The 14,297-nt window shown below is 43.8% G+C and overlaps 1 protein-coding gene across 3 annotated transcripts in view; it reads left to right on the forward strand.

Annotated features, from left to right (window-relative positions):
- The window catches only part of foxred1 (FAD-dependent oxidoreductase domain containing 1), a 33,608-nt gene continuing 19,311 nt past the window's right edge, over positions 1-14,297 (forward strand). For 2 of the 3 annotated variants that reach the window (XM_078426568.1, XM_078426569.1), the window contains exons 1-5: positions 1-187; positions 6,967-7,187; positions 9,115-9,225; positions 11,287-11,405; positions 14,005-14,099. In XM_078426568.1, coding sequence (XP_078282694.1) covers positions 49-187; positions 6,967-7,187; positions 9,115-9,225; positions 11,287-11,405; positions 14,005-14,099 — 685 coding nt within the window. In that variant the 5' untranslated portion in view covers positions 1-48. Of the gene's footprint in view, positions 188-5,103; positions 5,285-6,966; positions 7,188-9,114; positions 9,226-11,286; positions 11,406-14,004; positions 14,100-14,297 lie in introns of those variants that run through there. The other variant, XM_078426570.1, reaches the window with a different exon arrangement.

Consider the following 14,297-nt stretch of genomic DNA (forward strand, 5'->3'; position numbering starts at 1 on the left):
CCCCCCGGGGTTCAGACGCGCTGTGCCGCGGGAGCGCCGCCTGTCGCCATGTTGTCGTGGAGCCGCTGCCGGGTCGCTCTCCCCCGCCGGGGGGCCTGCGCTTTCCCCCGCTCCCTGCCAGCCCGATGCCCTCCCGCCCACATACACGGCAGCGTCCCGGCGCGCAAGCACAACGACTTCTTCCGAGGTGAGGTGAGGGAATGGATGTAGGGATGCGGGTTGGGCAGCGTGTGTGGAAGGGGGGGGGGAGGCAGCGGCACCTGTCAGCTCCCCGGGCTGGCCCGCCGGCCGCGCGGGCTGCCGCTCCTCCCTCGGTCAGGGTTACCGCTGCTTTCATTCATTGACGCAGCTCTATTTAGCCGACTTCAATTTAAACAAGACCTTTAAACTCGCGTTGTTCTCTATTTCACGCTACCCTCAATCTTACCTTATCCTCCGTTTCACTCCCCCTCGATTTCACTTTGTCCCTATATCACTCTCCCTCAATCTCACTTTGTCCTCTATATCACTCTCCCTCAATCTCACTTTGTCCTCTATATCACTCTCCCTCAATCTCACTTTGTCCCTATATCACTCTCCCTCAATCTCACTTTGTCCTCTATATCACTCTCCCTCAATCTCACTTTGTCCCTATATCACTCTCCCTCAATCTCACTTTGTCCTCTATATCACTCTCCCTCAATCTCACTTTGTCCTCTATATCACTCTCCCTCAATCTCACTTTGTCCTCTATATCACTCTCCCTCAATCTCACTTTGTCCTCTATATCACTCTCCCTCAATCTCACTTTGTCCCTATATCACTCTCCCTCAATCTCACTTTGTCCTCCCTAAACTTCTACAGATGCACCATCGAGAGCCTGCTGACAGGCTGCAATATAGTCTGATACGGGAACTGTTCTGCCCACAGCCACAAATCACTACAGAGAGCGGTGAAGACGGCACAGCACATCACTGGCAACTGTCTCCCAGCCATTCAGGACATTTTCTACCGGTGGTGCCTGCGGAAGGCACGCAGCAGCATCATCAAGGACCACAGCCACCCAGCACGCAGGCTGTTCTTGTTACCGTCAGGCAGACGATACAGGAGTATGGCTGCGCGTCCCACCAGACTTAAGAACAGTTTCTACCATCAGGCCTCTGAACCCATAAACACATTTCACATCATATATGTTGATTATTTTAATATTGTCTTTTTACCTTACTAATGTCATTTTAATCTTAGAAACATAGAAAATAGGTGCAGGAGTAGGCCATTCGGCCCTTCGAGCCTGCACCGCCATTCAATATGATCATGGCTGATCATCCAGCTCAGTAACCTAGTACCTGCCTTCTCTCCATACCCCCTGATCCCTTTAGCCACAAGGGCCACATCTAACTCCCTCTTAAATATAGCCAATGAACTGGCCTCAACTACCTTCTGTGGCAGAGAATTCTACAGACTCACCACTCTCTGTGTGAAGAAATGTTTTCTCATCTTGGTCCTAAAAGACTTCCCCCTTATCCTTAAGCTGTGACCCCTGGTTCTGGACTTCCCCAACATCGGGAACAATCTTCCCGCATCTAGCCTCTCCAACCCCTTAAGAATTTTATATGTTTCTATAAGATCCCCCCTCAGTCTTCTAAATTCCAGCGAGTATAAGCCTAGTCTATCCAGTCTTTCTTCATATGAAAGTCCTGCCATCCCAGGAATCAATCTGGTGAACCTTCTCTGTACTCCCTCTAAGGCTAGAATGTCTTTCCTCAGATTAGGAGACCAAAACTGTACACAATACTCCAGGTGCGGTCTCACCAAGGCCCTGTACATCTGCAGCAGAACCTCCCTCCTCCTGTACTCAAATCCTCTAGCTATGAATGCTAACATACCATTCGCTTTCTTCACTGCCTGCTGCACCTGCACGCTTGCTTTCAATGACTAGTGCACCATGACACCCAGGTCAATAGTCAATAGTCGTTTATTTGTTACATACACATAAATGTGTAGTAAAATGAAACATTACCCGCAGTTGAACAATAAGACCAATAAGATTAATCAATAAAAATGCAATAACACATACAATCACAACTAACACCAAACAAAAAGAAACATCCATCACAGTGAGTCTCCTCCAGTCCCTCCTCACTGTGATGGAAGGCCAGAATGTCTTTTTCTCTTCCCTGCCGTCTTGTCCCGCGGTCAGGCTGTTGCATCTCTCTTTTTCCTAATTGGCCACCATTCAGGTAATACTCTGCTTTCCTGTTCTTGCCGCCAAAGTGGATAACCTCACATTTATCCACATTATATTGCATCTGCCATGCATTTGCCCACTCTCCTAATCTATCCAAGTCACTCTGCAGCCTCCTAGCATCCTCCTCGCAGCTAACACTGCCACCCAGCTTCGTGTCATCTGCAAACTTAGAGATATTGCATTCAATTCCCTTGTCCAAATCATTAATATATATTGTAAATAACTGGGGTCCCAGCACTGAGCCTTGCAGTACCCCACTAGTCACTGCCTGCCATTCCGAAAAGGACCCGTTTATTCCTACTCTTTGCTTCCTGTCCGCCAACCAATTCTCTATCCACCTCAACACTGAACCCCCAATACCGTGTGCTTTAAGTTTGTACCCCAATCTCCTATGTGGGACCTTGTCGAAGGCCTTCTGAAAGTCCAGATATAACACATCGACTGGTTCTCCCTTATCCACTCTACTAGTTACATGCTCGAAAAATTCTATAAGATTCGTCAGGCATGATTTGCCTTTCATAAATCCATGCTGACTTTGTCCGATGATTTCACCACTTTCCAAATGTGATGCTATCACATCTTTAATAACTGACTCTAGCATTTTCCCCACTACCGATGTTAGGCTAACTGGTCTATAATTCCCCGTTTTCTCTCTCCCTCCCTTTTTAAAAAGTAGGGTTACATTAGCTACCCTCCAATCCTCAGGAACTACTCCAGAATCTAAAGAGTTTTGAAAAATTATCACTAATGCATCCACTATTTCTGAGGCTACTTCCTTAAGCACTCTGGGATGCAGCCTATCTGGCCCTGGGGATTTATCGGCCTTTAATCCATTTAATTTACCTAACACCACTTCCCGACTAACCTGGATTACCCTCAGTTCCTCCATCTCGTTAGACCCCCGGTCCCCTGCTATTTCCGGCAGATTGTTTATGTCTTCCCTAGTGAAGACAGAACCAAAGTAGTTGTTCAATTGGTCTGCCATCTCCTTGTTCCCTATGATCAATTGACCTGTTTCCGACTGCAAGGGACCTACATTTGTCTTAACTAGTCTTTTTCTCTTCACATATCTATAAAAGCTTTTGCAGTCAGTTTTTATGTTCCCTGCCAGTTTTCTCTCATAATCTATTTTCCCTTTCCTAATTAAGCCCTTTGTCCTCCTCTGCTGGGCTCTGAATTTCTCCCAGTCCTCTGGTATGATACTTTTTCTGGCTAATTTATATGCTTCATCTTTTGTTTTAATACTATCCTTGATTTCCCTTGTTTATCATTGGAATATTACTGCTGAGGTGACCCGTTGTCTTGTCAAATACATTTCATTGTATCGTTGACCCTGTGCCAACCTACATGTGACAAATAAAATTATTATTATTATTATATCCCTCAATGTTCTCTATTTCACTCCCCCATGATCTCACTTTATCCTCTATTTCACTTCCCCTCGATCACACTTTATCCCCTATTTCACTCCCCCTCGATCACACTTTATCCTCTATTTCACGCACTCCTGGAAGGTCCAGTGTGAGTCCTATCACACTGTGATAAGAGGTGCATTGAGTACATAGTTATCTGTGAAGCCTTCTCCAAAGGGTGTATTTGCGGTTTCTCTCATCTGGATTTTCTTGATATGAATGATGATAATGTGTGGGTTGTGTGTTACTGGTTCGCTGAAATTTGATCACTCACTGAAGCAGTTTGTGGTGACGGGGATAGACACAAAAAGCTGGAGTAACTCAACGGTTCAGACAGCATCTCTGGAGAAAATGAATAGGTGATGTTTCGTTTCAAGACCCTTCTTGAAAGGCACAGCATTTCTTTCCACTGCTTTGCGGATGACACACAGCTTTATCTCCCCCTAAAACCCAACAACCGGTCAAATTTAATCAGCCTCATGCGCTGCCTTGAGGACATAAAATGTTGGATGGCACAGAACTTCCTTCAACTAAACGAGAGCAAGTCTGAGGTCATCCTATTCGGCCCCCCCGACTCCATCAAAACGATAACTGGCAGCCTTGGAAGCCTGTCCTCCCTAGTCAAACCGCATGTCAAAAACCTTGCGTGATATTTGACTCTGCATTAAAGTTTGACAAGCAAGTCAATGCTGTGGTAAAAGCCAGCTTCTTCCAGCTTCGTGCCATAGCTAAAATCAAACCATTCCTCCAATCTGACGACATTGAAAAAATCATCCACGCATTCATTTCCTCCCGCCTAGACTACTGCAACTCCCTATACACTGGAATCAGCCAATCATCCCTGTCCCGCCTGCAATTGGTCCAAAACGCCGCAGCGAGACTCCTGACGGGTACCCGTAAAAGGGACCACACCCCGATTCTGGCCTCTCTCTACTGGCTCCCAGTACAGTACAGAATCAACTTCAAGCTCCTCCTATTCACATACAAAGCCCTAAACAGGCTTCCCCCTCCCCCCACATCAAAAATCTTCTAACCCACCACTCTATCTCCAGGTCCCTCAGGTCGGCCGACTTGGGGCTACTGACTATCCCGCGGTCTAGGCTTAAGCTCAGGGGTGACCGCGCTTTTGTGGTTGCAGTTCCTAGACTGTGGAACAGCATCCCTCTCCCCATCAGAACTGCCCCCTCCATCGACTCCTTTAAGTCCAGACTCAAAACCTATTTCTACTCCCTAGCGTTTGAGGCCCTCTGAGGGGGCGCTGTGAACTGTTTATGTATGTGCTGACTTGACTTCTTCAGACTGAAGAATCTGAGTCTGAAGAGAAAGACTCAAGAAGGGTCTCGACCCGAAACGTCACCTATTCCTTTTCTCCAAAGATGCTGTCTGACCCGCTGAGTTACTCCAGGTTTTTATGTCTATCTTCGATTTAAACCAGCATCTGCAGTTCCTTTCTACACACCTGGTGATTGGGGAACAGTGTTCTCCAGTGTCAGGAGCTTGTAGCAGATATCTCCGTAACTTTAAACATGTCTGTTTAATTGTGTTTTCAATTTTCCATTGGTTTTATCATTATCGTGAAAGTATTGGACTCTATAAACAGGGTGAAGATATTCCTTATCCTAATTCGCACCAAAGAATGCAGAAGGTAGGTATGCAAGGCTACAATCAGCTGAACACAGAATCTTCACTACTGCACCTCATCTAGTTTGCACTAGTTTATACAGAAGGCTTGTTTGCATCTTCACCTTGCACATAGCTATGCAGAGAATGGAGGGATATAGATCCTATGTCGGCAGATGAGATTAGTTTATCTTGGCATCATGTTCAGCACAGACATTGAGTGCTGCACTGTTCTATGTTCTAAGTGCTACACATTCCTTTCTCATTGGAAAATGACATTTGGTTTCTGAATTCTCTGCCTCAGAAGGCATTGGAGGCCAATTCTCTGAATGCTTTCAAGTGAGAGCTAGACAGAGCTCTTAATGATAGCGGAGTCAGGGGGTATGAGGAGAAGGCAGGAACGGGGTACTGATTGAGAATGATCAGCCATGATCACATTGAATGGCGGTGCTGGCTCGAAGGGCCGAATGGCCTACTCCTGCACCTATTGTCTATAACAGTGGCTTTGGTGAGAAATGGACAGTACTTGAGGCAAAACAACCATGAACAATATCAGCTAGCATGAACTAGCATCACTAGTGTAGAAGTGGAAATGGTTGAGAGCATCAAGTTCCTTGGTGTGAATATTGTTAACATTTGTTGTAGACCAACTACATTGAAGTAACTGTCAAAAGGGCACACCAATGCCATGTCACCCTGGCATGTCTCCAATAACTTATACAGATGCACTATAGAAACAGACTGTCGGGTTGCATCACAGTTTGGCTTGGGAACAGCTCTACCCAAGACTGCAAGAAATCAGAGTGTGGAGGTAGCCCATCATGTAGACCAGACTCCCCACCGCTGACTCTAACTACAATTCATGCTGCCTTGGGAAAGAAGCTATGTAATCAAAGACTTTTCCCTCTCCGGACTTCTCCCCATTCCCATCAGGCAGAAAGTACAGAAGCTGAAAGTGCATACTATTATACTCAAACACCTTCACCTCTGTTGTCAGGCTCCCGAGCAGTCTTTTCATAAGCCAGGGTAATGTCTAACTCTGCTCTACCTCCTTGTGGACATTGGACTTTGTCTCTGGAACTGTTGCACGACAATGCTCAGAACTATGTTTTGCACTCTGTATCTTTCTCTTCATTCTGATTATTGTACTTGAGTTTGTGTTGATAGCATTTGTGTGTGGTATTGCTGATTTGATTAGAGTACATGTAAAACGAAGCTTTTCACTGTTACATTGTCACATTTGGCTTTGTTAAATTGTGTTCTGTGGCAATTGTGGTTCATGCTACAACACCGAACCACATATACCAGAAATGATTCCTGAACATGAACCACAATTGCCAACAGAACACAAGTTAACAAAGCCCAATGTGACAGTGAAAAGCTTTGTTTTACATGTAATCTAATTGAACAGTTTCTAGCCAGGGTAGCAATAGGCAATACTGTTTCCCTGTCACAGTTGCTGCTGCGCCCAGCATGTTCTGTTTTTATTTCAGATTTATAGCTTCTGCAATTTATTTTGTTTTCATTTAGCAACGGGTTCTCTCTATTCTAAGGTTTAGGACCATAAATCTGTTTGGATTTCTGATTGTTTTTGCTGCTGGACTATGCATGTACAGCAAATTTGATTTGAAAGTAACTCACGATGTACCAATATTTGCTCGTTTGTGGCATGTAAAACACCTTTAAAATATCTTGTTTCTTTTCCAGATCTGGAAAATGAATTTGCCAAATTCAAGCAGAAAGCAAAGGAAGCACTCCCTGGCAGCGACTGGAACCCTGTGCATCAGACCTCTGGCCTGCCTCCTGAGTGGGCTGATATTGTCATCATTGGCGGAGGAATAATTGGCTGGTCCACTGCTTACTGGCTGAAGAAAAAAGAGGCAATCCGGGAAGGAGTCCGTGTGGTGGTTGTAGAGAGAGACCCAACTGTGAGTAGACAACCATCAGAGAAACTATTCCTTTCCTGGGACAACCACTTAATTCACACATTGTGATAATGAAACAGACCTTGATGTTAGAGTAAAAATCTTAACATATGTATCGGTTGAGTATCTTTAACATTGCTGGCAACTTAACATCAATCAAAGTCTGATATTGAGTCCATTTGAGAAAGATTAGGATAGACGCAAAATTGTGGAGTAACACAGCAGGTCAGGCAGTATCTCTGCATAAAGTGCATAGATGACGTTTCAGGTCAGGACCCTTCAGATCAGGACCCTTCAGATACCATACCTATCTATTTTTTCCAGATACTGCCTGACCTGCTCAGTTACTCCAGCGTTTTGTGTCTATCTGGTATAAACCAGCATCTTCAGTTCCTTTTTATTATATTGAGAGTAGGATGTGTGACTAATAGAATGACCAAGGAACTGTTTTAAAGTGAGCTCTAGATGATGAGAGTAAAGGAAACTTGTTTTAAGCAGGGCGCCCCAGAGCTCAGGGCCTTGTGTGTCGAAGGTTTGGAATATTTCAATCTGAAGATAATTAAGAGAGCACAATTGCAGGCTGAAGATAGACACAAAAAGCTGGAGTAAGTTAGCGGGACAGGCAGCATCTCTGGAGAGAAGGAATGGATGACGTTTCAGGTCGAGACCCTTCTTCAGATGTCTTGACCCGAAACGGCACCCGTTCCTTCTTTCCAGCGATGCTGCGTGTCCCGCTGAGTTACTCCAGGTTTTTGTGTCTAGCTTCGGTTTAAAACAGCATCTGCAGTTGCTTCCTACACAATTACAGGCTGTCCATATTTTGAGCATTGGAGAAACTGGAGGAAAAATTGAAACACTACTTAACTGGGAGTGACCGTTAGTCACCAAATAAGTGAATGTTATTCATTGTAACTTAGGATGTGGGTATCTGAAGTTTAGATTACTTTAATGGAGGGAGTTCAGCCAAGAATGTGAGTTGGCGAAACCAATAGTAACAAAAACAAGAATGTGGTTTTTAGCAACAGTCAGGAGTGGCAATGCCACTGAGGCATAAATGGGCGAGTTTGGGCAAATATTTGGTTTACAGATAATATATTACAGTTGGCTATGAAACCTGAGATGGTTTGGGGTCTAATTCAATTTCGCACACATCCCAATATCGAGGTCAAATTTGGTGGTCAGGGAACTGAGGTTGGAGTAAGGTGCCAAAGGCAGAAGCCTCTGTCTTCCCAACTGTAGAGAGAATTTCTGCTTTGCCATTGCTGAATACTTGACATACCGTCTGACAATAGGGATATCGGGGTCACGGGGAGGTGCTGATGAAGTAGAATGTGATGCCTTTTATTGGAATGTGTCCCTGAGACTTTGTTAAATAATTGTTTTCTTCCATTTTAACTTTAATTTTGCGCTCTGTCTAATCTGTTGTAACCAGTTTAATGCTTTTGTGACTTTGCTTGGATCATGACTTCTGAAATTCTTTCCTTCATCTCCTTTATCCCATCACATATCTTTGGTCTTTAAAGATGTTCCTTAAAATGTAACTCTTGGATAATGCTTTTTGTCATAATATCTCCTCAACTGTCTGGGGCCCTGATTTGAATTAACAGTAGAAGGGCGAGAGTAATGTGAATTTTTGGTATTGCCGAGCTGTGCAGTGTTAGAGGCTGTTCCGCTAATGTGCTCCTCAAGGGTTTCTCATTTAGTCACCCATACCTGCTTTTTATCCATAGTCTTTCTATTGTTTTCTTTTTAAGTAAATATCCAATTCTTTTTTGTGTAAGTTACTACTGAATCTGCCTCCACTGTCCTTTCCTGTATTTCGGCGCAGGTCGGAGACGGAAGCTAAAATGTGCCATTCTGAATGTCACAGTATTTTATAAAGATTGTGTCTAGTGGTGTTTTATTTAATATCTCTTCTGTCTCCATATAGTATTCCAGAGCCTCCACAGTCTTGTCAGTGGGAGGAATTCGCCACCAGTTCTCTCTGCGAGAAAATATCCACCTATCAATGGAATCTGCTCACTTTCTTCGCAATATCCAGGTACCGGCAGAATGAACACTCCTATCTAGTTAAGTCCTGTACTTTGTGATTTTCTAAAATGGATTTTAGCAGAACCTGTGTAGGATTTTTAATGAAGATTCAAATCTAGCTTCAGCAACCTATTAGTAGTTCATCCAAAACATCATTCTTCATAAGAGCAGAAGCGAGTGTTGGGAAAGCACAGATGGATCTTGTGTGATCCATCCCAGGAACAGGTGTCCTGGTGGGTTTTGGCCTTTCTCCTCCCCTGCATGCATCTCCCCACTTCCGTATCTGGATAGAGGTTGTGTTGTACTGCCATCAGTGAGATCAGATAATTCTGGACAGTTTCAAGAACAAAGACAAAATGTTCCTAATCTAAAATAAGTATAAAATGGTCACCACTAGGGCATTATAGCCAGGTCAGAGTACTTAAATTCATCACTATTGCAATATTGGAAACATAGCAAACAAAATGGTCTGCTAGCTCCCACAAATGTCAGTGAGGTGATGACATTGATGTTGACTGTGGGCTATCTACATCATTATTTACTGTGCAGTGGCCTGGAGTTCCACAAGTGGACATGTGCAAGGATCACCTAAGCACTGCAGCTCAATGATTTGAGGTTGGAGTTGAGGAAATTCTGGAGTGGAGGAGATATAGGTCACATTTGTCCTGTAGATTAATTTCACTACATCAGGAGGCTTGTTGGAGATTAGGTGCAACATTATGATACTAAGGATTGAAATAAGTGTTGTTCAATCATATATTTGAGTATGATCAAACATGGGGTATTCCATAATTTACCCCCACCCACCCCCCTCCCCTCCCTCTGCCAAAAGAATTCTGGAATCTTCGTGAGGTTTGTAAAATCCTTGCACAGTGGTTGATGCTGGTTCCTGCATTTCCCCTGCGGTCATGCCTTGACAGGCATGTTTACCTGAGCTTGTTAACCTGAGCAGCATGTTTACCTTGTTTACCTGAGCACCAGCAACTATTCTCGCACCGACTTGTAATGGAGAGAATGCAATGAAGGTTCTCCTATTAGTTCCAGGGTTAGCAGCTTTATCATGCTAAGAGAAATTAGGCAATTGGGGCTTATACTCAGAACTTAGATCACTCTCTCCAGACAATGATTCTGATGCTTTATTTTATCTGATCTCCTTCAAACTCCCCCTTGCATACAAAGAGAACTTTGGGCTGCCTGAAAACAGCAGATGCATGCCACACCTCTGCATGTGACTCTCAATGGCAGCCATTGCAGGTGTTAAGCAGGCTGTGATATATTATCTGCAGCTATCCACCCCCTCATAGAGCCCACTGCAAGCATGTATGAGCTGTACTATTTCAATTGATCAGTGGAAATGTCAGAATTATTGTGGATTCGTGCAACTTTATCTTCCATTGAAATACATAGAAAAGGAGCAAGCTAAGTGTAGCAAGAGTACAAAGGTGGACATATTGAGACAATTTTCTTGCAAACCACCACTCCACTTTTAATCCTTTTAGTTAGGCCCCCATTCACACGTGTTAGTAGCGTTTAGTCTTGTGAAAGACATGTCTAAGTGCAAATCATGCGTTTTCTTTCTCCTTTTAATGTTGTTGCCGATAGTATCAAAGTCTATACTTTAAAATACTGATTGGCTGGCAAACATTTACCAGAAATTGTACATGTATAGTAACGTATTTATATCACCTTTAAAGTTGCAGTCTCTGAACACTTAATGGGACATTATTATGGGGAAACTATGTGGTAAATGAGTAATATAAGAAAATAACTACAGATGCTGGTACAAATCGAAGGTATTTATTCACAAAATGCTGGAGTAACTCAGCAGGTCAGGCAGCATCTCAGGAGAGAAGGAATGGGTGACGTTTCGGGTCGAGACCCTTCTTCAGACTGAAGAAGTCTGAAGACTGAAGAAGGGTCTCGACCCGAAACGTCACCCATTCCTTTTCTCCTGAGATGCTGCCTGACCTGCTGAGTTACTCCAGCATGTGGTAAATGAGTAATATTCTTGGCAGAGATATCTAAAGCAACAAATTAATTGAGACAAGCTCATTTTATGTCTGCCCAACAGGAACATCTGAATGTGGTGAATGAGGACCCTGTGGATGTTCAATTCAATCCATCGGGATATCTAGTCTTAGCTGGGAAGGAGCAGAGTGATATAATGGTAGAAAACTACCGTGTTCAGAGGTGAGATATTTGAAAGCTACAGTCCCCTCCGTAATGTTTGGGACAAAGGCCAATCATTTATTTATTTGCCTCTGTACTCCACAATTTGAGATTTGTAATAGAAAAAATCACATGTGGTTAAAGTGCACATTGTCAGATTTTAATAAAGGTCATTTTTATACAATTTGGTTTCACCATGTAAAAATTACAGCAGTGTTTATACATAGTCCCCCCCCATTTCAGGGCACCATAATGTTTGGGACACAGCAATGTCATGTAAATGAAAGTGGTCATGTTTAGTATTTTGTTGCATATCCTTTGCAAGCAATGACTGCTTGAAGTCTGCGATTCATGGACATCACCAGTTGCTGGGTGTCTTCTCTAGTGATGCTCTGCCAGGCCTGTATTGTAGCCATCTTTTGCTTATGCTTGTTTTGAGGGCTAGTCCCCTTCAGTTTTCTCTTCACCATATAAAAGGCATGCTTAATTGGGTTCAGATTAGGTGATTGACTTGGCCACTCAAGAATTGACCATTTTTTAGCTTTGAAAAACTCCTTTGTTGCTTTAGCAGTATGTTTGGGATCATTGTCTTGCTGTAGAATGAACTGCCGGCCAATGAGTTTTGAGACATTTGTTTGAACTTGAGCAGATACGAAGGGAAGCTAGCCAAGAATATAAAGGAGGATAGTAAAAGCTTCTTTAGGTATGTGAAGAGGAAAAAAATAGTTAAGACAAATGTGGGTCCCTTGAAGACAGAAACAGGTGAATTTATTATGGAGAACAAGGAAATGGCAGACGAGTACTTTGGATCTGTCCTCACTAAGGAAGACACAAACAATCTCCCAGATGTACTAGTGGCCAGAGGACCTAGGGTGACAGAGGAACTGAAGGAAATTCACATCAGGCAGGAAATGGTGTTGGGTAGACTGATTGGAGCTGAGGGCTGATAAATCCCCAGGGCCTGATGGTCTGCATCCCAGGGTACTTAAGGAGGTGGCTCTAGAAATTGTGGACGCACTGGTGATCATTTTCCAATGTTCTATAGATTCAGGATCAGTTCCTGTGGATTGGAGGGTAGCTAATATTATCCCACTTTTTAAGAAAGGAGGGGGAGAGGAAACAGGGAATTATAGACTAGTTAACATTGGTGGTGGGGAAGATGCTGGAGTCAATTATAAAAAGATGAAATAGCAGCACATTTGGAAAGCAGTAAGGAGTCAGCTTGGATTTAAGAAGGGGAAACCATGCTTGACTAATTTTCTGGAATTTTTTGAGGATGTAACTAGGAAAATGGACAAGGAATAGCTAATGGATGTAGTGTACTTGGACTTTCAGAAAGCCTTTGTTAAGGTCCCACATAGAAGATTAATGGGCAAAATTAGAACACATGGTAGGGTACTGACATGGATAGAAAATTGATTGGCAGGCTGGAAACAAAGAGCAGGGCTCTTTCAGAATGGCTTATAAATCAGTCACTGAAAGTAAGTATGCAGGTACAGCAGGCAGCGAAGAAAGCTAATGGCATGTTGGCCTTCATAACAAGAGGAGTTGAGTATAAGAGCAAAGAGGTCCTTCTGCAGTTGCACAGGGCCCTGGTGAGACCACACCTGGAGTATTGTGTGCAGTTTTGGTCTCCAAATTTGAGGAAGGACATTCTTGCTATTAAGGGAGTGCAGCGTAGGTTCATGAGGTTAATTCCCGGGATGGCTGGACTGTCATATGCTGAAAGAATGGAGCGACTGGGCTTGTGCACACTGGAATTTATAAGGATGAGAGGGGATCTTATTGAAACATATAAGATTATTAAGGGATTGGACACGCTAGAGGCAGGAAACATGTTCCCGATGTTGGGGGAGTGCAGAACCAGGGGCCACAGTTTAAGAATAAGTGGTAGGCCATTTAGAACGGAGATGAGGAAAAACTTTTTCAGTCAGAGAGTTGTGAATCTGTGGAATTCTCTGCCTCAGAAGGCAGTGGAGGCCGATTCTCTGGATGCTTTCAAGAGAGAATTAGATAGAGCTCTTAAAGATAGCGGAGTCAAGGGATATGGGGAGAAGGCAGGAACGGGGTACTGATTGTGAATGATCAGCCATGATCACAGTGAACGGCGGGTGCTGGCTCGAAGGACCGAATGGCCTCCTCCTGCACCTATTGTCTATTGACCCTTCCTCAGACTACCACTGTTAATATATTTATATGACCTTATTATGGTGAGCTTAGTTTAGAGATGCAGCATGGTAACATGCCCCTCTGCCTGCCAAATCCACACCTACCATCGATTACCTGTTCACACTAGTTTTGTTGTCCCATTTTCTCATCCACTTCCTACGCACTAGGGGCAATTTACAGAGGCCAATTAACCTATAAACCCGCAAGTCTTTGGGATGTAGGAGGAAATCAGGGCACCTAGAGGAAACCCACATGGTCACAGAAAGAACGTGCAAACTACACAGAAACGATGTCTCTGGTGCTATGAGCCACTGTGTGCCACAGTGCCGCCCAATGTAGATGTCGGCATTACCTTCAAATTTATGGGGGAATCTCCAATTTCAAAGTGAAAATGAATCAGCTGATAAGGTAAATATGAAGATAGGGCTGATGTAACGCTTACTGCTTTCAGGGATGAGGGAGCAGCAGTCACCCTCCTTACACCACAGCAGTTACAGAGGAAGTTCCCGTGGATCAACACAGAAGGCGTTGCTTTAGCTTCGTACGGTGAGTCCACCATGGAGAGTAACCAGCTGCATGAAAATTATATTTAATTCCAAGAAATTTCTTTTCACAATGGCGCAGCAGTAGAGTTGCTTCCTTGAGCTCCAGAGACCAGGGTTCAATCCTGACTATGGGTGCTGTCTGTACAGAGTCTGCATGTTCTCCCTATGACCGTGTGGTCTTCTCCAGGTGCTCTGGTTT

The sequence above is a fragment of the Rhinoraja longicauda genome, chromosome 32 (assembly GCF_053455715.1).
Source record: "Rhinoraja longicauda isolate Sanriku21f chromosome 32, sRhiLon1.1, whole genome shotgun sequence".
Taxonomy (NCBI): domain Eukaryota; kingdom Metazoa; phylum Chordata; class Chondrichthyes; order Rajiformes; family Arhynchobatidae; genus Rhinoraja; species Rhinoraja longicauda.